General features: G+C 59.2%; 1 protein-coding gene across 3 annotated transcripts in view; it reads right to left on the reverse strand.

The window, feature by feature from the left end:
* The window catches only part of BAIAP2 (BAI1 associated protein 2), a 70,299-nt gene that overhangs the window by 40,704 nt on the left and 3,295 nt on the right, over positions 1–26,300 (reverse strand). For all 3 annotated transcript variants that reach the window (XM_029212036.1, XM_029212040.1, XM_029212037.1), the window contains exons 2-3: positions 14,209–14,284; positions 12,607–12,693 (exon numbers count right to left, since the gene is read on the reverse strand). In XM_029212036.1, the coding sequence (XP_029067869.1) occupies positions 12,607–12,693; positions 14,209–14,284 (163 nt within the window). The remainder of the gene's footprint in view (positions 1–12,606; positions 12,694–14,208; positions 14,285–26,300) is intronic.

The following is a 26,300-nucleotide window of genomic DNA, read 5'->3' on the forward strand; positions in this document are numbered from 1 at the left end:
AGGCGGGGACTTAGGGTCAACCTGGCGTCCTCTGCCCATGGGCCGGGCAGGCGCTGGCTGAGCCGGGTCCCCGCACCAGCAGCAGGAAAGGGCACGCTGCGAGACGCTGGCCGTGCTGCCGGGAGACAGCGGGGCAGGAACTCACATCGACAGACCCTCCAACCGCCAGCATCACTGCGCTTCAAAATGCCGTCTTTTCTCCTGCCTGACGCGACTCACAAGGGGACAGGGAAACGTGGGTGTGGACAGAGGGAGGGGTTTTCCTCCCACATTCCCACCCAGAGCAGGGACATGAGTGGCCAAGGCCACAATCCCCGACCACAGGAGGCCACCTGGACCTCGGCAGGGCGGGCAGGCCAGTGCCAGAGCTGGAAGGTGCGTGGATGACCCTCCTCCAGGGCGGCCACCCTCCAGGGGTCACAGAGCCCGTGAGGCTGCGCCCCAGGCCGGGCAGGCACCGCTGCTCCGATCCTCACCAAGTGCCATGAGGACCCCCATTAACCTGCCCGCTCATGCCCCCGATTAACTGTCCAAGTGGACATCAGCTCTCCTGGGGACGGTTTCTCAGGCATCCACTCGCTCTAAATCATGCGAGACACAAACAGGAACAGGCCCCGTTGAGGACCGTTCATCAGGTAAGCAGGCCTCTGCGGTCAGAGCATCCACAGTGCCTCTGACACACCTGCTCTCCTGCCAACGCCGGGGACCCAGGGGCCAGCACCCCTTGGAACAGGTGGAGACCTGCTGCAGAGGCTCCCGAGCCGGCACCTGTGCCCACCAGGCCCCCCGCCATGTGTGGGATGCTCCAGGGCCACCGGCTCCCTGCTGGAGGATAAACAAAGGACCGCTTCCTCCGCCCCTCACTTGGGGGCGGGGAGCTGCAGACACACTGAGAACACAGCACACGCTGCCGGCGGGACCTCAGTTCACGGGAGCCTCGGCGGGGTCACGGGACTGGGGGCCCCCAGGGCCCTCCAGCCACCCAGGCACTCGAGTCAGACTGGCCGTGGTGGGAGAGCCCTCACAGGCGTGCTGCTGCAGTATGGGCTTTAAAAGACCTCGGCGAGCCTCCTGCTGTGGACCCCGGTCAGGTCACATGCCCCCGCCCAGTGGGAATAAGCCCCAGGCCCGGTCCTCACAGACCCTGCCAGCCCCACCTCACCACCAGAACCAGGCTCAGAATGAACCACAGCTGGGGGCCCCCTTCCCCTCCTCCCAAGCAGGACCCCCAGGAACCAGGCCAGAGGGTGTGGGGTCACCACAGCCACACACCGCTGTTCCCTATGGATGTTCCCACCCTGGAGTGGGCCCTTGGCCACCGAGGAAGCATGAAAACACCCTGAGCCGTCTCTCCTGCTATGGCCAGAGTCGCTGAGAGCAGGCAGATCCAATTAAGATGTTTATTAATCCCTCCTGACAAAGGCTCGAGCCTGCCCCATAAAGCTCTCATCAGGGCAGGCCAAGTGGACACGCTGGAGCCCCTGGCCCTTCACAGCAGTCATGTGAGTGCAGGGGCCCCTGAGAGGGGACCCAGATTGCCCTCTTACCCTGTGCTCAGCCCCAGGCTTTGACCGGTCTAGTGTCCACCCAAAGCCGGACACGAGGGCCGCGACTCTGCAAAAAACCTGCCTGGTGTCAAGATCTGCTCGAGGCCTGAGGGAGGCCAGGAGAGCGTGGACCCTATTCCTGGGGCTCCGGTGACCGCCCGTGTGCCGGCCACTTCTCCCAGGGGCTAAGGGACACCCCCTCCATGTGCCATGGCGGGGGCTGCTGGTGTTATCAGCTGGGAAGAGGAGGTGAAGGAGTCCACGCCAGGCCAGCCTGGGGACGCCAGGCCATCATGGGACCACAGCGTAGGGTGACGTGGGGCCTCTGAGTCGGGACCCTCAGGGATGTGAAATCGACCTGGCTCCCACTGTGCGGCTGTAATTAAGTCCTCCAAGTGGCGTCTGTCAGGTCTAGCAGTCAAAGGTGGGTCCTGCTGTTAGGGTCTGACAGCACGTGGACGTGAGACAGACAGTCACCCACCTGCAGGGAAGGCAGGGCCACACTCGGGCTCCCCGGCCAGGTGTTGACAGCTCTGCACGACATGGAAGGGGCCGTGACGCAGCCCAACAACCTTCCGGCCTCACCGGGAGCACGGGAGCCAACCTGGTGGGCAGCCCCCCGACTTGGTGGATGGCCTGTGGCACCATCTCAGAACTACCTCTGCCAAGGAAACTATCCGGCAACAGGCTCAAAGGCCCCTGGGGTCACATGGCCCCTGCATTTCAGCGACCCATACGCAGGAAAGGGCCACCCCGTGCCTCTAAGCATGAGGCAGTCGTGGGAAAGTCAGCCGGCATCTACAGGAACCAGAAGAGGTAGCCAAGTCCCACAGGGCGAGTCTCCAAAGGTGGCATGGGACTGCCTGCCTCGGTTCTTCACTCGGGTAGCTGGGCGTGGACAGCAGCCAAACGCCAGGGGAGTATTCAGGCCACACCTTAATCCAGTGACTCAGGGGCCAAACCTGGCCCAGTTTCAGGTGCAGGGAGCCGCCTCCTGCCCCGAGGCCCCGCCCAGCACGGAGCTCCTGCTCTCTCATGGGTGCGGTGCAGATACCAGTATGGGTGCAGGCAGGTGGCGGCCAAGCACAGGCCCAGGGCACCTGCAAGCACACACATGCCCGGGATCACAAACAAGCGGGCTCTTCAAAGGCAGAGAACGCAACAGAGGCCTCAGGAGATGGTGAGGGCCAAACAAAACAGCCGCTCAGCCGCTGGCCCTCGGCTGCGCAGATGGACGAAATGTCCAGGTGAGGCCCTGGCAGAGGCCCCGGACACAGGCTCGGGAGGGACGGGCCCAGCGTGAAGGTCGGCCACGCACGGAGGAAACAGAGGGCTCAGGGCAGGCTGGGCCCTTCGCTGCAATGATGGCCTCACGTTAGTGCTGCCGGCCAGGAACGCCTAGAATGCTCCACAGGATATGTCACTTTAACCTCCTGCACAGACACAGGGCAGCTGACTGACCCTCTTTTCTTGCATGGATGATTCTGGCACAGAGCCCCTGAGTCACCTGCCCACCTGAGCACTGTGCCCGGAGCCCAGGTGCACTGGACTCTGGCCTCCACCTCCTACTCCTGCCTGTGCTGGGCTCAGCCCTGCTCTTTGCACAGTGGCTTTGGGGAGTAGAGCTGGGGGCCTGGCTGCAGTGGGCCACCCAGCGGGCAGGATGTGCTCAGGAGTGCCAGCTCCCTGGGGGCTCCTGCAGATGGTGGCACGGCTTTCGGTGAGGGGGACAGGACAGTGGCCTCCCCTGCACAAAGGATGAGGTCAAGGTCCATGGTGGCACCCCCAGGAGCAGGGCACCCCAGGAGCCAACACTGGGGAAGAATCCAGCAAGCAGGACAACACAGAGACTGATGCTGCACCAGGCCCATCTGGAGTGGCCGTGATGGTGGAGCAGAGGGCCCGGAAGCCAGCCTGTCCACCGCCTGGACTGGGGTACCTGTGTGCTTTCAGCCCCACGGCCAAGGCCGGGCTTGCCGACAGTGCACACGGAGGCTGGATGGAGAAGCGACGAGGCGCCATCGGGATCACCCCAGGGGAACAGTGACAGGGCACAGCTGAGATGCCACCGTACTTGGTCTGTGCCAGTAGGTGACAGGCACCGGTGGCGGGGGGGGGGTCTCCACCTGCTCTCTCTGCTTTGATGTGACCTGAGTGTCCTGTGACTTAAAGCTTAAGGCAATGGGAGAGCCCAGAGGGGACATGGCACTGCTGACAGTGCCTAGGATAAAAGGACAGCGTCTGCACTGTTCCCTCCTTCAGGGCAAAAGGAGCCTGCCTGCCTGGAGATCCGAGCTCCTCCCCGAACAGCCCCGGAGCCCAGGCCGGAGCAGTCTGGAAATGCCCACTCTGCGCCATGCTCCCCACCATGCTGGCATCTCAGGCTGCCCGTGTCAGGGGGACGGGGTGAGGCTGGGTGCACCCTGCTGTGGCCAGCAGCAAAGGAGCCACCTGCCCCCTCTGCCCTGTGGCCCCCAGGCTCAAGGTAGAGACAGAAGCAGGAGAAACAAACATGAAAACATGCTCACTCCCAGATCTTAGCAAACCCCCAAGTTTGTGGTCGACGAGCTTGGAGAGTGAGCCTCCTCGGGGTGCTGTGATCGGGGTCACCCTCCCTTGGGCCACCATCCTGGCTCCTTGGCCTGGGGAAGGCCTGGGTCTGCACACACCGGGGACTGGCCTGGAGCCTCGGACCCAGGTGGGACACCCCCGCTGCCCTGAGCTGCCGGTCAGTCCCACGAGCACAGAAATCAGTGAGGAAAGCAAGCAGACAGGGCCTCGGAAAAGCTGCCCCGAGTACACAGATCAAAGAGACGGGGGCGGCATCAGGTGTGCCTCAACGGAGCCGTGAGGGGGGCGGTTAGGGAGACAAGTCCACAGCAAGTGTGAGTGGCTGGTGGCGGGGGATGAGAGGGTGGCGAGGCGATGGGGAAGGCGGGCATCCCTGCACCCCGACTAAGCAGCCTGCCTATCAAAGCGAACCCAGAGCCGAGTGGAGTGAAGATGAGAGGCCGTCTCCTCTGTGAGGTCTGGAGCTGCAGCCCCAAGCCGCCTCCTGGCCACGGGACCAAAGGCAGAGTGGCCACTCGCTCTCCACAGGGACGAGGAACAAAGGGGCAGCAGCAGAGCGACTGGGCTGTGACTTCTGACCTCCACGGGCCTCAGCCTCGCTCACAGCAGGAGACCTCACGTCAGAAGCCTCTGCTCTGGTGATAAGGGGTGCAGCTCTGGGCAGTACGTGGTTGGCTGACGTGGCGGGGGCTGATGTGCTGCTCGGGACCCTCACCCTAAGCAGGAAGCATGCAGCGCAAGGCTCGTAGGGAGATGGGGAGGGGGTGCAGTACCCCCGAAGCATTACACGAGGGTCGGCATGGCTGAATCCCACACCGTCCTAGTGGGCTGTTGGCCCAGGGAGCAGAGCAGGAACCATACAGCTCCTGCCCTTCGGGGGAAAGAAAAGGCAAGAAGAGCTGGCAGAATGGGGCAGCGGAGGAAGGAGGGGGACCAGGGAGCGGCCAGGGTGTCTGCCACTGCTTGCCTGGCAATCCCTGACCCCAAGGCCACCAGGGGCCACACCCAGAGGGATCCCAGCAGAAGTGGGCAGCAAGAGGCAGATGAAGCCCCACTTTGCAGGGCCTCGAGATTAAGTCTCTAGTCAGAAGCCCGGCGCCTGGCTCAAGATGTCATCAGTGTTAGCAGAGCTCCCTCCAGGCTGCTGCCACACCTCGGCTGGAGCACCACCTCCCCAGAGGCACTCACCCCTTGAGGGCTCTGGTTGATCCCCAGGACAGCAGAGACCTTGCATCTCTTCCCTCCCATCCTGGGGAGTAAGGTCTATCGAGAAGAAAGTGGTCAGAAACGAGTAATTCCCCAGGGCTGCAGACAGGAAGGGTGGAGGAAAACAAATTCAGCATGAAACAGAACAGACTAAAAACAGGGTTACTGAGAACAGAGGAGCTCCCCTCATAAAGTTCAGCTTGTCAGGAAAACACGACTGCACATAACTTGTAGTTTACGCATTCAATAACTCAGCTGGAAAACACATAAAGCAAAAACCTCACGGAGAAACTGACGAGCCCACCTTCCTGGCGAGTAAGAAAAATGCCTCTCACTTACCAATAAGGAGGTGGGATTACGGAAGATCTGAACACAATTAGGCACCCTGCACCCAGAGTCGGAATAAGCAGGGAACGTATGTTCTCTTCAAACATAACGGAAACCTATAAACATGGGCCACATCCCAGACCAAACAGCCTGTCAGTGAATGCCCAAGATTCAGATAACTCAGGAATCAGCACAGGCCCCCCTACCTGGGGTCCCGACCAGCTTTTGGGGAGGGGGAGCTCATACAGATGCCCAGGGCCACAGGTAGAGCTAACGAGACCAAGAAACTGAGAAGAAAACGTTTTCTAGGCAAGTGACCCAGTGACATTGTTCCATAAGGACAGTGGCCAAAGTGCACCACCAAACCCCAATCCCCACCACACTCCAGCCAAGAGCAAAGGTCCCCAATTTGAAATTTCTGCCACTTCTACCAGGGCCTCAAAGCTCAGAAGGACCTGGAAGCCCTCAGCTTTCTCAGCAGGTCACTGCAGGGCAGCCCCAGGACGGGCATCCCCCCTGGGCTGGGTCATTGGCCCCTGGTACACGGGCACCCAGCACGCCCCAAGTTACAACAAAGCGGAAACAATTGTCCTGCTGGTATCCGAGATGCTGGTCCCGGTTTGGTTTTCCCCTCCCCTCCAGCACCAGGTGGACCAGAGCTGCTGCCTCGGCGCCTGGGGTTTGGGTGGCCTGCCGGGTGGGACTCGCCCACACAGAGGGGGGCACGAGGGCACGGGAATAGAAGGCAGCGGTGCCCAGCCTCACTCAGACAAGAGCAATGAGAACCCTCACACACCGGTCATGTGGGAAGACAACAGGGCCAGAAGGGAGAGCCCCGTGGCGTCACACCGGTGAGCCCCGGGGCAGTGGCTGCTGTGGAACCGCGTGGAGGTCACCCCATGGTGGGTTTGGCATCATGGTCCTGAGGACTAGCTCGTTCAGAGCAGCAAACCCACCCCCACCGGGAGCAACCCAAGCACTGATCGAGAAGACAGAGAAATACACTGTGTTCATCACGTGTTCACGGAATATTCTACAGCAGTGAAAACGCAGCACCCGCTACTGCAGGCAACAGGCAGATCGTAATGGGTACAACAAGCAGGCTGCACAAACCCGGCTTCCCACCGCCAGAAGCCCCAGCTCCTGCCAGGCCCTGCCCCCTTCCCCCAGCCTCGCCCCCCTCCCTCCTCTCCAGACTTTCCCATTTCTGCCAGAATGCCTCGTTTTTGTCCACCTTGCGCTTGTGGACATACCCTTGCTCTTGTCCTCTGCCCCTCCTGGCGCCCTTGCTGGCCTCACCCAAGGTCGGAGTTGCAGCTTAACCCCTGCCCCCTCCCGTGGCCCGGGAGGCCACACACCACATCCACCCTTGGGATGCTTTGTTCTCCAGGCCCCCTTGGGCCCTCCCCCAACATACACACTGGAGCTACGTCTGGAAATTTCACAACAGCCAACCAAGGACAAAGATCTCAAAAGCTTCCAGGAGGGAAAAACAAAAAACTCACGGTAAAAAAAAAAAAAAAAAAAAAATCAGCCAAAACGACAGTGAAGACTGCAACACCAGAAGTCAGAGGACGGGGGTGAGGACCCCGAGGAAAGGCGGTCTCCCACCTGGAATTCTAAGCCATCAGTGCGAGGTAGAGAAATACCCGCAGACAGACATGTGCTCAGAAACGTTATTTCCCCTCTTCCCACTGAGGAACCATTAAAAGGAAGGATGATCTCCCTAATTGAGGGAGTGAAACAGGACCCATGACCCAGAAAACATGGTCCCAGACTGGAGAAGGGGTGTCCCATGCATGGCCCAGCCACCGGCCCAGGGTATCAGAGCAGGTTGGGGCTCCGGGAGGCAAGTTCCAAGAGGGGGAGAAGCAGCCAGATCAACGGGACTGCGGCCGGCAGGGAGGAGTCCCAGATCACGGTCTTGGGTTTGGGAGCGAGCTAATGACCGCAAACTGACGACTATGCAAATGAAGGGAAGCAATTATTAACTCCAGCAAAAACAAAGTTGTCAGAATAGTAACAAAAACCTATGGACCACAGTTCAAGAAAAAATATCACTCAACTGGACTTCATTAAAATTAAATATTTCTGTTCTAAAACCACTGTGACAGGGGTTTCCCTGGCGGTCCAGTGGTTAAGACTCCGCGCTTCCACTGCAGGGGGTACGATCTCTGGCTGGGGAACTAAGATCCCACATGCCATGTGGTACGGCCAAATAAATAAATAAATAAAACGACTGTGACAAGAACGAAAGGCCAGTCTGGGAGAAAGTATCTGCAAAGTATGCATCTGAGAGCGCTTCAACCTAGAATACACAGGCCACTTTTTTTTTTTATAAGATTTAATTTTATTTATTTTTGACTATGTTGGGTCTTTGTTGCTACACACAGACTTTCTCTAGTTGTGGCGAGCAGAGGCTATTCTTCGTTGCGGTGCACGGGCTTCTCGTTGCAGTGGCTTCTCTTGTTGCGGAGCATGGGCTCTAGCTCTAGAGCTCAGGCTCAGTAGTTGTGGCACATGGGCTTAGTTGCTCTGCGGCATGTGGGAATCTTCCCGGACCGGGGATTGAACCCATGTCCCCTGCATTGGCAGGCGGGTTCTTATCCACTGCGCCACCAGGGAAGTCCCCCACAGAGCACTTTTACAACTCAATTATAAGACAAAAACCCAACTGAAAAAAGGGAGACAAAGATCTGAAGAGACATTTCACCAAAGAAGATAAACAAACGGCAAACACTATGTGAAAAGATGCTCGATGTCGTTAGTTCGTTAGAGAAATGCAGACGTGGAAATGCCCCAAACTGGAAACAACCCAAATGTCCATCAGCAGAAGAATGTATAAACAACGGGTCACCTCCACGCAGCGGAAGCTACTTGCCACGAAGGCAGGATGGTCTGGAGGTATGTGGAACATTGGGATGACTTTCAAAACAATCATGAGATAAAAGAGGCCAGACCAAGAGAGAGCACAGCACACACTACTCGAGTCCATTTACACAAAACTTGAACAAATGCACACCGAGTCTCAGGGCAGAATACACAGCAGTGGTTGCCTGGCAAGGGGTGGGGGGCACGGAGGGACAGAGGCAGGAGGTTTTCTGGGGGGCCCCACGAAATACTGGGGGTGACAGGGCCATTTGCTACCTGGGTAGGTGTGTACTACCTAGGCAGGTGTGCACTCATGTCCATCTCATCATGCTTCCAATTCAGACGTGCAGTCCGCTGCACTGCAGTCAGACTGCTCTGTCTGAGCTCAGTATTCCTGCCAGCACCGCACAAAGGCTATACTGGACACCGATTTAAGCAAAAGTTGTCATCGTTCTATTGGGTGGGGTGAGAAGTGGTATAAAAATGCTAAATCCAAATCTCCTAGAAAAACATTAATTAAATAATGTCCAAAATTAAAAAGAACAGCACAGGGACTTCCCTGGCGGTCCAGTGGTTAAGACTCCGTGCTTCCACCGCACGGGGTGCGGGTTTGCTCCCTGGTCGGGGAACTAAGATCCCGCATGCCGCACGGCATGGCCGAAAGATTTAAAAAACAAAACAAAACATGAAAAACAGCAGCACAAACCTGCCTGTTTACATGTATGGAAGCAAACACAGGCAGACGACATGCAGGGCTGAGAAGAGGGCCTCGGGCACGTGGGGGGCAGGGAGACTTATTTTTAAACCAGGGTGTGTGCTGCTTTAATATAAATTCAACTCCGACCGTGTGACTCAGGAGTTCCCCTCCCAGGCATACGTGAAGTGTCCACACAGACACTTGTGCCAACTGCTGACACCAGTGCTGTGGAAACTGGTCAAAACATGGAAACAGCCCAGATGTTCATTAACTGGGGAATGGAGTCCACACAATGGAATATTATTCAGCTATAAAAAGAACGGAGCCGACACGCTACAACATGGATGCACCTCGAAGACACGGTGTTAACTGAAAGAAGCTGGACGCAAATGGTCACGATGGGTCAGTGCACGCTTCCATCCATATGAAACGTCCAGAGCAGGTAAAGCCACAGACACAGAGAGCAGATCAGTGGCTTCCAGGGGCTGGGGGAGGGGGAGGGACTGCTAATGGGGACGGCTTACATTTTGGGGGTGAGGAAAAGTTTGGGAACTAGATATGGTGATGGTTGCACAGCTCTGTGAATACATTAGAAACCAGTGAATTGTACACTTTCAGTGGTGAGTTGTATGGCATGTGAATTACATCTCAGTAAAGCTGTCGCCAAAAGAAAAAATTCAGTTCCCAGAGCAGGGCTGACAGTGACCTGAGAAGAAAGGCACACTGGTCTCTGCCCCCGTTCCTGGTACAGAGCTCCTAATCCCTTGTTATCCCCTGGTGATAGCAGCATCCTTTGTTCTAATGAGGCAACTCTGGGTGGGCTCCTGGATGGGGGTGGTCACCAGAAAGACCGAGCCAGGGTTAGAAGTGGCACTTTGGGCCCCACCCCCATCCTCTGGGAGAGAGGCTGGAGACGGAGCCAACAATTGTTCATGCCTGGAAACCCTTAAACCACGGCGTTCAGAGAGCTTCCAGGGTGATGGACACAGCCATGGACTGGGAGGGTGGGGCACCCCGACTCCACGCGGACAGAAGCTCCTGCGCTCGGCACCCTCCCAGACCTTGCCCTGTGCAGCCCTTCCTCCGGCCGTTCACCTGGGTCCTTCGTTATACCCTTTACAACAAACTGGGACTCTGAAGTAAGCCTCCCCGAGTCCCGTGAGCCATTCCAGCAAACTACCAGATCTGAGGAGGGAGTGGTGGGAATCCGATTTGTAGCCAAATTGGGCAGAGTTGTGGTGAACTGGGGACCCATGACTTGTGCCAGCCTCTGGGGTGGGGGGCAGTCTCTCGGGATGGGGCCCTCACCCTGTGGGTCTGCACTGACCCCGGGTAGATGGTGTCAGAAGTGAGCTGAACTATGGGACGCCCAGCTGGGGTCCTCAGAAACTGGAGGGCTGGCTGGTGCAGGAAAACCCACATCTGGTGTCAGAACCGTTGGGAGTAGAGGAAACAGAGTCCTCACCAGCCACCTCCGCAGACGCACAAAGCCCCAAAAGCCCCTGGAGAGAGTTCAAAAACCCACAAGTAAACCAGAAGCTCCCTGATTCAGGCCGGAGCCCAGACAGCTCCTAGAGTGGTGGGTGATGTTCCAACCCCCTGCCCGCCCCTTCCATGTGTGGACTCCACAGCAGAAGTCTGCCTGCTGTCCTGCTCACGGGGCCTGTTGTAGCAACAACTCCCAAGGACTCTGCCCACGGGAATCTCACTGTGGTTTCGCACATGCCCACCCTCACTATGGGGCCACGTGGGACCCGATCTCCCCGTGGACAGACCCTCCCCTTCCACACGTGTGTGTGACTGCGGGGAGAAGGCCACCACGATTAACCACGATAGGAAAGTGCCCCTTTCACAGACAGGAGCCGTGTATAAACACACAGGATCACACACAACACCCAACTTTCTTCCAAGGGGCCCAGACGGTGGCTGCAGGAGTTGCAGCCGGGATGCCCAGAAGTGCTGGGCGGGGCCCACGCGTGGCCTCTGAGCTCAGAGTCGGTCGGTTCACGGCCATCGCTGATCACAAAGGGGTCCAGGCCAACATCTGCCCAAACATCCAACAGGTCACCAGCCAGGCCGAGCCCGCAGGCCCGACCACAGCACCCCGGCCTCCACGTCCTCACGGGGCTGCCCAGGGCAGGTCAGCTGAGCATCCCCAAGAGGCCAGCAGGTTTCCCTCTAGAGCCACAGAGCCGGAGACCAGCCAGCTCTGTAGACACTGAAGAAAGGCCCACATCCAGGTGAGCAGAGCCCAGCCCACATGAGGAGTCCAGCCCTGGTCACTCATTCTGCCCAGCCTCGCCTGCACATGGTCGCCTGCCCCTGCTCCCAGCCCAGGAAGGTCCCATAGTTGTGTCTGGCTTTTACACTGTTCTCTGTTCTCAGGAAAACCCGGACACCACTGTTGCTCTGCCGGGGTGGCAGTCACGACACACAGCACACACACCTGGCAGGCCTGCTGGGGAAGGTGTGGACCCAGGGCCGGGACGGCAGGGCCAGCTGGGCCACCGTGTCCTCAAACAGGGAGCAGCAGAGGGCATCACAAAGCCCGGCAGTGGGCAGGCCTGACTCATGGGGTAGGACGGTGTGAAAAGTTTGAAGGGCAGTGCTGCGAGCGAGAGCGGGCAGCCTCTGCTAAAGGCCGCACCGTAGATAAGACAGAGGCACCTCTGGGAGCTGGAATTAATGGACACACAGAGAAAACAAACACCCTCAAACCTGCCAACAACCGAGAGCCTCTCCAAGGGAGCCCACAGCTCTTGCCATTTCACACTGTGTGCCTCGACTATAAAAGTAACGTGAGCTCATGCTGGAAATGTGCAAAACACAGTAAAAGCATAAAGAAAATAATCCATCCCAGAAATTCTACCTGTTAAGCTTCTGGGGTCTCTTCCTGTATTGAGATAAACGTGCCCCCATTGTAATTTTACAAAATCTCGTCACACCATGCTATGGGTTTGCATCCGTTTTTGCTCATTTTTTTTTTTTCCTTTTTTGCTCATTTTTACACCAAGAACCTTTCCCCACACCATTAAAGACCATCATCTGAGTCCAACTTTTCACATGGCTCCTCTATGCCGGCCATTCAAGTTTTGCCACAAACACACCCGTAAACGTGGATCTGCCTGTCTCCTCATCCCCACACTGTGCTTCTCAGGGGACCTGGAGCCGCCCGGTGCGCCCCATTCTCAGCAGGGTGTGTGCCCCACAGCCCTCGCCAGCTCCAAGGGCAACTGCCATTTTAGGAAGTCTTCCCTTGTTGGACAGGGAAAACTTGATCCCGAATCAAAGGACCAGACACAGGACAGGGCGGGGTCCCAGATCGGCATGGGGACATCCAACGACTTCAGGGACTTCCGGGGTCTCTGCCACATTTAGGGGTCTTACCGAGTTCTTTGGAGCCCTGGCTCTCGCTAGCCAGCTCGCCCATCTTCACCAGGGCATCGAAATAGCCTTTGGCAGCATACGTCACACCTGAGAGAAGAGGAAGGGGCAGTCACTTCCCTCGCTGGGAAGTAGCAACACCTGCAGCACCTACTCGGCGATCCTGCCTGCCTGGCAGTCAGCCGCCTCCCCCGTGCCCAGCAGGCTCCGGCCCCGGCAGGACCTAAGCCCGTTTCTTGCTGATGTTCTCTCGTTCCAATCCTAAGAGCTCCTTCTCTGTGTAAGAGCACAGTGTACCGCTTGGGTCCAGAGCTTTTCAAGTCAAATCGCAGTGTGCCACCCCGACCACGAGGCCTGGTGTCTTGACGAGACAAACACCAACCCCAGGCAGGAGACTTGCAAAGTGGGTCAGCAGGAAGACCCCCTCCCCCCAGCCAACCTGGGTTGAGGACTCTGTCCCTGTCTGTGGTCTCAGAGAGAGCAAGTAAGTGGGAGTGAGTCACACGCTCAAAGTGGGCTAAAGGCAGCACCACGGGGACGGAGCGGGGGGACTCACACCACTTCCCAGGGCAACTTCTGCTCTAACCTGACTTCGCAAGGGACTGGCACGGAAAGCGCCAGGCCTGCTGACTTCCTGGGACCACACCTGGTGCCCGCTGCCTGGGATGGAGCTTCCTCCAGGAACTCGGAGACCCTTCAAGACCCCGGGTGTGCCCACAAACTCCTTCATCAGAAAAGCCCCCCCCCCAGCTGCCCTTCACGCTGGAAGGAGGACGAGGGCACCTCTGGAGCAGGACCATGGGGAGCACCCGCCAACAGCATAATTACTATTTCTAATCCGTTTTCTCCAGAACCCAGTTAGGGACTTATTACTGGACACTTGATCACATTTTATTTAGGTAGTTTTCAATTAAGCACACGCAATTTGCTCTGCAGTCTGGAAGTGTGTGCGGGCTCCGCACCCCAGCAGCTGGAGCGCGTCCGCTGCCGGGAAGGGTGGGCTCCTTGGAAGAGATGAAAGGAAAGCCTAGCGGGCCCAGGCCTGGCCTTGGGGCGGCCGAGGGCAGCTGAGGGGCTCTGTCTTATGGGGCAGTCCAGGAAAATGGGGAAGGGAGGACACCTCCAGGCCCCCCCTCCACAGAACTTTGTTGGGGGCCCAGGTGGGGGTGGAGGAGCCTGGAAGGAGGCCTGTGCCTCATGTCCAAGGGCTGGGGCACGCGAGCGGGAGACCCCAGGCCGGGCCTTGACGGATTTACCCTAGGCCATTGACGCTGAGCAGCTGAGAATGAAGTTACGTCGCTCTGAGAGAAAACCCCCGGGGGTAAGATGTCCTTGGGTGATGCTTTCAGGAAAGGAACCACCATCGGCCTGAAATGTGCAGGCCGACCCCCCCAACTCCAGGGTTGGAACCATCCTGCCACTTTTGGCCCCATGTCCACAGTGTGTGCTAAACATCATGGCCCTCCGTGGTGCAGCACCTACACCTTCACTCTGCCACGGTGTGCTTCTGGAAACACCGCAGTCCCTCCCTAATCAGGCCCCAGGAGCTGTCCACCTACTGAGACGTCCTCACTCGCACCCGCGGGCCAGGGACGTCAGCCTCACCTGCCAGCGCCTTCTCGTAGTTCTTGCCCATGGCGATGAAGTTCCGCAGGCTGGGGTTGAACTGCTCCATGATGGTCTGGAAGAGAGCAAGGAACGGCATCAGAGGCAAGGCACCCGGCGGCTTGGGGGCCTGAACGGCGAGGGGAAAATCCCACAAGCATCACATATGGGGTCAAGACCACGGAGCCATGGCCGGGCCCCGGGTCCAAATCCCAGCTCTGCCCCTGTTGAATGTCCTTGGGCAAATGACCTTCCCAAGCCTCAGTTCTGACACCTGTACGATGGGGGAAAGAACAGAACCTGCTCCATAGGGGCCTTGCAGATTAAACAAGTGAGCACGCGTATGACACGTGGGGCAGTACCCGACATACATCCGGTGCTCAGATATGCTGCGCTGAGGTGCCATTACCCTGTCTGGCAGGGCTGAGTCAGCGAGGAAGGTCCCTCCGCAGGCCACACACAAAAGGTTCATCGCTGCCTGGAGCCCCCTCCCACCACGATCTTCACTCAACACATCAATTACGAAATGACAGCTCTGATTAGAGCAATGCACAGCCTGACTGCAAACACCACACGATGAATAATCCAGCAGGCTCTGGATCCACTCGCCTGATGGACTCAAGTCTTGGTGCCAATACCACTAGTCCTTAGACTGAAGAAATTAGATTTTCACTGCGAAGGCCAAATAAATGTTTTAATTACAAGGCATAAAAACAGGCACACGCAAACAACAGCCAAACGTGAGCTCTACTGGGTAACGTACCCTGATGGTTGGGTGCCAACCCCAGCCAGCGAGAACACTGCAAGGAGCTTCTAAGGAGAACCCCACCGCGGCCACATCCTACATCTTCGGGTCAATTATTGTGATATGTGTCTGATCTTTCCGCAGGGTAAGAGAGAAACGTCACCAGGGAGGTGAAGTCGCCTGGCCCCGTGGGCAGACCGCAGAGCCCCAGGTGCTTCTGCATGAACAGAGGCAGTGCCTGCCCCATCCCAGCCAACAGGCCAAAAGCAGCCCCAGCCCCAGGTAACACCCTTCCATTCCTGTTCCAGGCCCTCAGCCAGCAGGGCCGACATGGATTCCGAGAAGGGCTGTGGGACCTGGGCTCCAGAAAAACCCACTACTTATGTCGCCCACCCTGAGGAGCAGCCTGGAGTGCCAGCACAAAGAGGAACAGAGACCTGTGCCCAAGGGTGATGAGACCCCGAGCCTGAGCCACCACCTCCTAACATCCGGGGCTGGGTGCCCACCTGCTCTACGCCGTGCAGGGAACCTGGGAAGGAGATACACCTGACACATGCCTGAGTCCAGAGAGCAGGTGCACCTTCCTTTCTGGACACGACAAAGGCGAGGGCACCTGCCATGTGCTGCACCGGGGCTGAGGCACACAGGGGGACGCAGCAGTGACTCCATGGGACAAAGTCCCGAGAGGGAAGGCAGGCCCACCTCACACACCGGGCAGGACCCCGTACCTGGAGAACGAGACAGCAGGACACGGCTCAGGGGACAGCAGGGGAGAGAAGCATGTCGTCGAGAGAGGAGGGCTGCAGGCAGGGGCATGCAAAGGCCCCAAGGCCAGGGCCTGCTGGTGTCAGGGACAGGATGCCAGGAGCAGGGTAAAGGGTGGCGGGAGGTAAGAGGAGGCAGGAAGTGTGCAGTTAATGGCCCAAACCTACTGCCTCGCAGCCCGTGGCAGGGACACCTGCTTTCCCTGACAGGAAGCCGAGGGTCGATCCAACTACATTTCAAAAGGAAGTGTACCCCGACTGCTCCAGGGAGCCCAGGTTGTAGCTGAGACCGCACAGACGCAGGAGACCCCTCAGAGCTGCTCAGAAACCTAAGATGTGAAGGTGGATCAGAGAGCTGGCTCCACTGCAATGTGGGATGGGGTCAGGGGGCAGTACGAAGCTCAGTGGTCTGGGGACGACTCTGCAGTGGGGAACCCAATTCTGGATGCATCCAGTCCGAGGAGTGCCCAGCAGTCAGGGCAGGGATGTCACGTATCAGGCAGCAGACGAGGGACTGGCGTCCGGGCAGGGCACGGAGGGGAATTCAGTGTGGGGCTGTCTGCCAAGGGTGCACGCACAGGCTGGCTGAGCCCTCAGCCTCGCTGCTCAACGCCACCCAGACCTGCGTCGGGGCAGAAAAGCACTGGAGGGCGCATGTGTCTGCTCAAAGGAAATGGACCAAAAGCAGGGTATAGACCCAGTAAGGGTGGCTTCTGTCCCCGATTCTGGTGTTCCAGACATGCACACGCACGTCTGTGTGTGTGCTCGCGCGTGTGTACAGCGTTTCAGTGTAAGATGTATTTCTCGCTGCAGCGATGGGCACAGGGCTGAAAAGGGCCCTGGGGTGGGAATATGTGAGGGCAGACCTGGGCTGCAGAGCTCTAGGACTGCAGCCCCCACCCATCCCGGGGGCAGGAGAGGAAGCTCCACAGCTCCCTCCCTAGAGCCCCAAACATCCTCAATGACAGCAGGAAATAGGCCAGCAGCCACCCAGGCCAACAAAGGGGGTCACCTCGGCAGCCCACCCACGCCCGCCCAGTGACACACGGGGACAGCCGCCAGGTTTCGCTTCCTTAGCACAGCTGCTAAGCTCATGCACGAGGAATGTGGGAGCGAGGGGCAGGGCAGGAGGGGTGCTGGGGTGTCGGCCAGGACACCTGGCCAGGGCACCGCCGGGTCACACAGGTGCAGCTGACTCGCCTGCCTGGAGGCAGTGGCAGAGGCGTAAATGCTGTGGGGCTGGTGTCCCAGGGAGGCCCTCCTTCCCTGGCCAAAAGCCATTCTTCCTCCCGGCTCCTCACAGATGCTGCCCTGGCCAGAGAGCGGGCTCCCATCCACCTCCAGGTCACCAACCTCCTAGAACCGCGACCACCAGAGACCGGCCAGGTCCAAGACGACCTTGTCAGGAGGGACCCTGGTGGCCCAAAAAGGGCCTAGCCCCTCTGGTGGGGGATCCTGTCTGCAGGGGATTTCTCTGTGGGAGGGGGCCCCCAACACTGGGGCCCTCTCAGAGCCTGAGTCCATTGCCATCCTAGGGCTCAGGCAGAGGCATTTGGACCCAGGGGGCCGTGCTAGGCCCATGATGGGCCCAAAGCCACCATCAGAGGCCCGTAGTGGGGCCCTGCCACGCCCACTGCAAGTGAGCGCTCCCCTAACCAGGGGCCTGCGCAGCCCCTCCACGCACCAGGGGGCCCTGGGAGGGGAAGCTGGAAGCCAACAGAGGCACGGTTGCCATGGCGAGGAGGCCGTGGGGCTCTGCTACACATTACCCGCCCCAAGATACTTTTTCAGAAGTGATGGAACGACGGTGTCTTTCCATGGGACTCTTTACTGGAGCAACGGAGGGAGCTGAGATGCAAACTCCAAGACGTCCTCCCACAGAGGGCGGGAAGAGGGAGACCTGTTTACTTCCCAAAGGGAAGGGAATGCATTTCCTTATCGACGCCAAAGGGTGTGTGCAAACGAAGGCCAGGCCAGGAAGGCGGCCTCCCCGCACACACCTCTCTGTGCCGCGAGGCCACCCTCACGCCTATCGTGAAACTCAAGGGCCTGGGAGAGGCTCTGTATCCTGAGACCGCTCTTCCGCAGCCGGGACAGAGACCCGGCAACGTGGGCGGCGACCAGCGCCGTCTCCAAACTTGACACCTGTGCTACGCAGATGAAACCAAATCCCTTCAAACGCCATGCCGTGGCACGTGGCGACTGTGTGTGCGACCCCCTTGCAGGGGGCGTGGGCCAAGCACTGCGCTCAGCACCTTCTATCACTCCTTGGTTGGCTCAGTACCTGCGAGGTGCCCTCAGGGAGCTGGGCTGCCGCAAGGGCTCCCTGCCACCCCACCACACAAGTGCCCCAGAAAGGTCAGGGAAAGGAGGGATCTCTGCCGGAGACCCTCGCAAGCTCAGGCGCGGTTCATGGTGGCCCTCTTGCCGAGATGTCCCCAGACTGGATGTCCCTGCCACCCCTGCAGTTCCAGGAATCCAGGCCTTAAACCAAATCTCCACGGTAGGGCTGGCCCACCCACCCCCACCCCGGGCCCCCAGCCCTGCATGTCCACAGGAGCCGATGGGAGGGGCCGGGCCTGGCTGCAGGGGCGGTGGCGTCAGCACCCCAGCAGCCGTGAGCACAGAGGCCTTCCTGCCTGGCCGCTCCAGCGTCTGCACAGTGACGCCCATTTTGAGTGACCTGGATCACGGGTCTGCCTCGCCAGTGAGGACGAGGGGCAGCAGGACGCCCCTATCCCCAATTTGGGGTCGCAACGAGAGAGGGGGCTCTGTCCAGGGACTGTGCTCCAGTTGCTCCCCCGCCCGCGCCCAGGGTCTGCCACTCGCCAGCGCGGGAATTCTATTTATCCCTCACGGCTCTGGTTCCTGGCGACAGCCCCCCTCCAGCACTTTCCTGGCAGGGCTGCCACAAACAAAGAGCAAAGTTTCTCTGCTGACACAGGGAAGTGACGTGCCTCCTGCTTCCCCTCCTGCCCTCCTGCAGTCAAGGAAGGCAGGGTGGGGTGTCTGCCTGTGTCCAGTGCACACGTGCGTATGTGTGCATGTGTGGGTGTGCACGCGTGTCGTGGCCAAGCCAGGCTGCATCCTCCCTACACAGTCGACGCCTGTTACAACAAACTCAGGGGATGAGACCTCGCTGGGCTCTATCTGCCATCTGGGGAGGGGCGGCCTTACACCCCATCACCCCGAATCTTCACTGGACTGGTGGGGGGCGCCGCTGTCCATTTTACAGACGGATGGAGAGAGGCTCGGGGAGGCTAAGAGCCAGCCTTCTGGGTCCTGGTGGAGCCAGTCCCGGCTTCGACTACAGGCTGGCTGCACAGCCCACCTTGTCCCTTTCTCCACACGGGCCTCAGTGCTCTCTGGACAGGTCACCGAGGCAGGCAGGACAGGACCAGGTGCCACACAGCAACTCCGCCTGCCCTGGGCTCCCTCACGAGCCACGTTCCAGCAACGTCAGAGCAAGGGCAAGGGCTGATGCCAGGATACCTGGTCATCTGAGGGGGGGGCCTGGTGCCTGACTACCCCTGACCACCTGTCCTCTCATCCCACCTCTGTGGCAGGAAGAGCAGGCGCCAGCTTTGCAGCCAACAACCCACATCTGACGCGGGGCCACTGTCCAGGCACTGCCAGGGGAAGGTGGCAGCCGTCCTTCAAGGGAGGCTGTCCTTGCCTGCTGTAACTGCCCTCCACAGGAGCACCGACTACCTGAGGCTCTGGACAGAGGGCCCAGCTCACACTGCAGCTCTGCATGACTCCTGCCTCTGCTCCCCTATATTAACTGGGACATCTGTCCTGGGGACCATTCTTAAGGGAAGAAAACCAACTGGAGTTCAGTGAGTGCTGGGAGGGCTTCCTGGAGGAGGCAGAACTTGCGCTGGATCTCTCTTGGTTACAGCCAGAGAGAAGATAACAATGGGTCTGCACTTGACAAAGGGAGTAGGACGCAGCAGCTTCCAGAATGAAGTGGCCTGTGCGGTGAGGACAGGACAGTCAAAGCTGGTGGTGGCTGCAGAAAAGTCCCCCGAACGAACAAGAATAAACCAAGCAGGGATCAACTCCGGCTGATTTCACTTTAACAGCACTAGGCCCCCCTCCCCACGTCCTCCATGAGACGCCCCCCATGGGCCATGAGCCCCCCACAGACCACCCCTCCCCCGCCCCCAGGCATGCATGTTCTCAGCCCAACCACCTCCAGCGGGGACAAGGGCCAGGGCCCCACCAGTGCACAGAGAGGCCAAGCTCACCACAGCCTCTCAAGAAGGGTGCACAAAAGAGCATTTGCAACAGGACCCAGCATCAGGAATCAAGGCACCCATGCTGCCCAGGACAGTCCCCTGCCGCCGAGCGAGGGGTAGGCGGTGGGAGCACAGCTGGCTCTTTTGGGAGCCAGAGGAGAGGCCTGGGGGGCAGCCGAGCTGGCCCTCATGCTGCAGGGGGCACTCCAGCTGGCCTGGCAGCCCGGCCAAAGGGTCGCCCCGGGGCGTGAGAGGCTGACAAGCGGCCCTGCAGCGAAACGTTGGTTCTCGGCCTCCGCCAGCTTCTGGGGAAGCTGCCAACATTAGAATAAAGTGACAACTTATGTCTTTGGCACGGAGCCCAGAGTGACACCAGGGAGCATGGCAGCCTCCCATGAGGAGGGACCAAGGGGCGGGTACCCCTTCTCGTCACCCCTACGTCCCTGAGGCAGGAGGCCCTGAGCCACGGGCTGGGCGACACCAGGAAAAACAAAATTCTGGCCAACTCTCCCGGTCCTGATCTGAGGGCGGGACCTTTCTAGGCCCCTGCAGGGGATGGGCATAGGCGATGCAAGGTAAGGAAGGGGCAGCCAAGCTCCCACAGCCCCAGAGGCCCACGTTCAGGGACCAAGCACCATCACCGATTCCTGGGGCTGTGGACACCCGCCTCCCACCCCTGCTCTCCCTCAGGACCTGGATCCTCAGGTGCCCCCAACCCGACTGACCCCTCCTGGAATAGGTCTTGGGGGCAGGAAGCCACAAGTGGGCTCAGGTTGGGGAGGGGGCCAGTGAGCGCTGGGTGGGGTCTGTGCCACTGGGAGAGCCTCCCCCTCAGACCAGGAGCTGCACAGCAGGGTCCACACGCGGGCCCCACCAGCCCGGCCACTTCCTTCCTATCCAGAGGCACATCCGGCCAGTCCCGACTTCAGAGGAGCAGGACCCTGCAAGGCCCCAGACGCCTTCCAGCATCCAGGCCCTGCCACACCTGCCTGACTTCTCAGCCCTGCCCCAGGGCACGTGACCCCCCACATACCAGCCCACTGCACCTTGAGGTGGGGGCCTTACGGCTGCTGGGTGTCAGGGACTGAATTCGTCCCCTAAGAATTCATGTGTTAGGCCTAACCCCAGCACCTCATTGGTGACTGCTTTTGCAGGGAGTCTTTACAGAGACAATCAAGGTAAAACGAGGTCGTCTGGGTGGGTCCCACTCCCACAGGACTGGTGTCCTTCTAAGAAAAGATCAGGACACAACACTTAGAGGGAAGACCATGTGAGGACACAGGCAGAAGGTGGCCTGCACATGCCCAGGAGAGAGACCACAGGAGGAACCACCCTGCCCACACCTGGACCCTGGCCTCCAGGCCTCAGATGAGACACACCTCTCTGCCTGTTCAAGCACCCGTGGCGCTCTGTTTGGCTGCCCGAGCAGACCCAGTCGCTGGGCCGATCCCCACTTGCCCTATGAAGGCCCAACCATCACTTCTCTTATCATCTGGTTACTGCTCAACTGGTTAGAACATTCTAGGGCCACTGACCTGTCCTTGTCCCCGACAAGGCTCTGACCCGAGTTTCACAGGGCTGGGCTCCCCGCTGGACGAGGAACCTCGATGAGCAAGCAGGGACACAGCCCCGGAACACTCTGGAGCTGCTTCTCCTCTTGCCGCCCTCCGCCGGGTGGGACGAGCCAGCTGGGGAGGCTGTCATGCCAGTGGGTACACAGGCCACTCAGCACCCGGGAAATCAGACGGCAGCAACAGAGGCCTTGGCTGGGTCTCCCTGCCCTCTCCACGGACTTCCAGCTCCTCCAAGAACTTTCCATCCTGAAAGCTCCCAACCATAGCCACCACTTTCCTGATGCTCCCTGTGGCCAGGAAGGGTTCTCTGGTTCCAGCTAATCACGAATGAGAAAGCGGTGGCACAGAAGCTAAAAACCCTCGCCCGAAGCCCTCAGGGCTCCCAAATGGAAAAACAGAGAAGCAGGATTGAAGCCACAGGGCCCAGCTCAAGCAGGCTCTGGCTCAGCCGGGCACCCGGGACGGGCTGCAATGTGCTGCTTCACGGCTCTGAGCCTCCCCCACCCGCTGGGACACCCAGGGCCCCTCGTGAAGCAGGTTTAGAGATAAATGAGGTCACAAACACCACTCCCAGCATGGTGCCTGGACCGAGCAACCCACTGAAGGTTCTTCACGATGATTCAGGATTACCAGCCAACTGCAAAGCCCAGGCGGCCACGGCACCTCCCACAGTGCACAGCCAGAATGAGAGCGTGAGACGGTCCAGCCCCTTCACGCAACTTCATGGTCCCCTGCCCAGGGGGGCCTGTGCAAGAAGCCTGAAATCAGGTCTCCTGCCGGGGCTTGACTGTAGCCCCTGGCTGCCTCCCTGCCTGTGGCCAGCAAGGCCCTGGATCCCCAAGGGCAGGACTGGCCACAGCCTGAGAACCACTAGTCCCTGGATTGCAAAGGACGTGCCTTCCGTGGGAGGGCAGGAGGGAATAAATAGAGGTGTGGACGACAACTGCTTCTGCCAAGGTGCTGGCTAGGGCAGAGGGGCTTTACTTGCCCCACAGTGGGTTCAGAGGGGCAGTGGGTGTGGAGGGACCCCCGGTCCCCTCCACCTGGGGCACATCAGCACCAATGCAGGCTCTACCACACCCCCTTCTTTTAATAGCCCCGCTGGAAGCAGCAAGGCCACTCTGGCTCAGCAGGTCAGCTCTGCCCATGCTTGGCTCTCAGAGATGCAAACGCCCTGCTGGATGGAATTCTAGCTCCCAGAGGTGGGGGGGCACAGCCTCTCCTCCACAAAGCTCCCACCCCCATTCCAACGTCAGGATGTCGATTTCTTTCACAGCACAGACACCTGTGAAATCCCAGCACGTTTCACAACCTGTTACATGTGTGTCGTCACCCGGCACAGGGCTGCTTGGTGACTGTTCCTGGCACCGCTGGGCAGGGGCAAGCGGGGACATTACATCTACAGACCACTTAGCGAGTAAGAAGGAACAGAGATCCTGGCTGTCGTGGGGAAACCTTCTTTGGTCAAGAAACAAAATGCCAGCAAACAAAAGTGGCAGAACAAGGGTTTGAGGGCTTGGAAGAAATCCCACAGCCGTGCTCAGGAAACTCCCCATTTCACCAACACCTGGACGGCCAGAGGTGAGGCCCAGGCGACACCCTGACCCTGATGACTGTGAGCTGAAACAAAGCTCCGAAGAGTCAGACTCTGAATCCGAAGAGGTTTTAGGAAAACCCTACCAATTAATTTCATGTCTTTATTATTATTTTTTAATTTATTAATTTATTTTATTTATTTTATTTTTGGCTGCATTGGGTCTTCGTTGCTGGGCGCGGGCTTTCTCTTTTTCTTTTTCTCTTCATTGCAGTGCCTTCTCTTGTTGCGGAGCACGGGCTCTAGGTGCGTGGGCTTCAGCAGTTGTGGCTCACAGGCTCTAGAGCACGGGCTCAGTAGTTGTGGCGCACGGGCTTAGTTGCTCCGCGGCATGTGGGACCTTCCCGGACCAGGGCTTGAACCCGTGTCCCCTGCATTGGCAGGCGGATTCTTAACCACTGTGCCACCAGGGAAGCCCTATGTCATGTGCCTTTGACATATGACTTTTAAAAAACCTGTCCAAGTAATTCTAAAAGAACTGTTTTCATAACTAGAAAATAAATATCCCAAGCAAGAAAAAAAGCACGCTGTTCCCCTTTGTTGGCCCTGATTCCTCCTTGTGGTGCACAACCTCTCCCAGCCCCTTACGCCACAGGGTACCTGGGACCCAAGGGCGCGGGGTCCCTCTCTCACGCACATGCCCCGAGGGGTCTGCAGGAGGCCCTCGGGATGCTCAACTCACAGCCCAGGGCGTCAGGACTGGCTCCACCAGGCCCCAGACAGGCACTGGAGCTGCAAGGGGAGCCTGCAGGGACCTGCGACCATCCTGGTCATTGTGCTCGCTGCAGGAGCAGAGCACCAGACAAGACCTCCAAGGCAGAGGATGGCTCCTGCGGTGAAAGTTGGGAGGAGGGGCCAAAGGCAGCTGGAGGGGCCAAGCTGCCACCCCACTGCCCCTTGACAGACAGAAAGGGGTCCTGCTGACACCCACTGCAAGCTCACTGGCAGGTGCAGGCCCCCTGCCTGCCCCTGAGGTTTCCAAGGTCGCCTCTTAGAGGCAGGACTCCCATCAGGCCCTGCCTTCACACCACCAACTGACCCCTTGGGCCCCCAGGACATGGCAGGACCAGGTGCTTCTGGCTAACGCCCTGGCTTGCCTTCAGGCCCTGAGAAAAAGGAACTCTGCGTGGGGACAGGAGCCTGGCACCACCTTCAGAACTTGCGGGGGTCCTGGGCCACTACTTGTGGAGCAAACAGCTAAGAGAGCAGACTCACGACAGAGATGGTCACAGTGAGCAAAGCGAGAGCCCCAGAATCAGCAACGAGGTTCATCCATTCCCAAGCACTGACACACATGTGCTGGCCACCCTTCCAGTCCAGGGTCCCCACAGTCAGGGGCCATGTGGGTCCTGAGTCACCACACCTTGTTGCTCGGGAGCACGTCAGGTAGGGACAAAAGGATCTTCTCCAATAAGAGAAGCCTGGGTGCCAACCTCCTCCCAGGCCCACTGGCTGGAGCCCTTGGGAACCCACCTGGTGGGGGAAATGGGTGCATACCCTCGTGCGCCCTGCACCCTCTGGTTGGGGCCCCTTGAGTCATCTCACAGCTGTGCAGCACAATCAGGGCCCGAATGAATCAGAGCTGGGGGGTGGGGCAAGTACCGGGCAGGCACAGTCCACGCCCGCCTGTAATTACCACGGCCGCAGGCAGCAGCAGAGTGCTGACAGCCCCACCGGGCATGCCGGTGCAGCGTGTTCAGCGGGCACAGGCCTGCACCGTAATGAGGACAGCCTCTCCACTCTGAGGCCTCATGGGAAACTGCCCGGGCACAGTGGCCAGGAAGGCCTCATGGGGTGGGCCCTGGCCCGGTGCACTTGAGGGTCGAGGAAAGAGGACAGGAGCCAGCCAGCCAGTGCCCCAGGGAGCCCCCCACCAGATCACCGCTCAGGTGTGCCTGCCCTTGGAGGGCAGCCCAGGCAGCGCCTGTCCCGGGGGCCATGCAAGCCTGAGTGGGGACCGCCGAGTGACAAGGCCAGCCCTGCCCGCCACCCATTCAGTCCTGTGTGGGGCTCCCCTGAGCAGGACCCAGACCTGCAAACTGGGGGGGAGTGCCAGGAGGGCCTCGGGCTCCCTGCCAGCCTGCCTTCCTGCCCGGAGGGGACGGGGCCCTCTGTTCAATGGCCTGTCCTCCCCTGAAAGGCCCCAATACCTGGGCAGCCCAGCCAGCACCACCTGTGCCGAAGAGGGAGGGAGGGAGGTGGACGGATCTGCTGGCTCTCAAGGAGCTCTGGCCTAAAACAAGGTGGCAACAAGCACGCAGCTTCCACAGCACCTCCCATGGCCCTCCCCACTGATGCCCCGAGAGCCCTGGACCAGTACCCAGAACCTCAAGTGCACATGGTCTGTCCCGTGAACCGAGCAGCCTCCCCAACAAAAGACACGTTCTCCAGGAGAGACCAATAGGGATGGCAGCGCAGGCAAAACACTCCTGGCCCAGTGAGGAACTCTGCAGAGCCACCACACCCCAGGCACCAAGCCACCTCATGACCATCCGCAAACTTCGGCAAGGTCCAGCAGCAACCTCAGGGGCGCGACCTGGGCACGAGCAGCTGAAGCCAGTTGCCCAGAGATCAGTGCAACAAAGAAACTGCCCCGGCTACTCCAGAAGGGATGGAAGGTGCAGTACTGCTGCTGCGCTGGTGGTGGAAAGAGTGGGTACCACGTAGCGCGCTCCATGGAAGGGCAGCTCTGAGGACACTCAGGGACATCAGGCCCCTCTTATTATGAGAAGATTCTACCCCAATGCAGCACCCGAGGCACCTTTAAAGCAAAACAAAGCACCACATGCACGCACATGCGTGCACTCATGCACACACGTGCTCACTTGGACAGACTTGTGAATATACCAGCAGGCACTTGCATGCATGTGCTCGAGCTCACACACGTCTGCACATACAAACATGTGCACACATGTTCCTGGTCACACAAGCACACACTCACATGCACACACACAGCCCTCAGGTCTGCTCCCCAGCAGGCGTTTCTGTTGCCAAGGAAGCGCCTGTCAGAGCAGCCACTTCACCATCCCCAACGGGGAGCCGGCGGAGCTCTGTCCACTCTAGGCGCCAGGCTTCTGACGGCGGCCAACAGTTTGCTGTGACTGCTGAGCAGTGGAAGGGGGTCTAGGGTCAGCAGTAGAGGACCTGGGCCCTCGTGCTTCCCTCTGCTCCCAC

Source organism: Monodon monoceros, unplaced genomic scaffold (genome assembly GCF_005190385.1).
Source record: "Monodon monoceros isolate NGI ecotype Baffin Bay Population unplaced genomic scaffold, NGI_Narwhal_1 Super_Scaffold_9, whole genome shotgun sequence".
Taxonomy (NCBI): Eukaryota; Metazoa; Chordata; class Mammalia; order Artiodactyla; family Monodontidae; genus Monodon; species Monodon monoceros.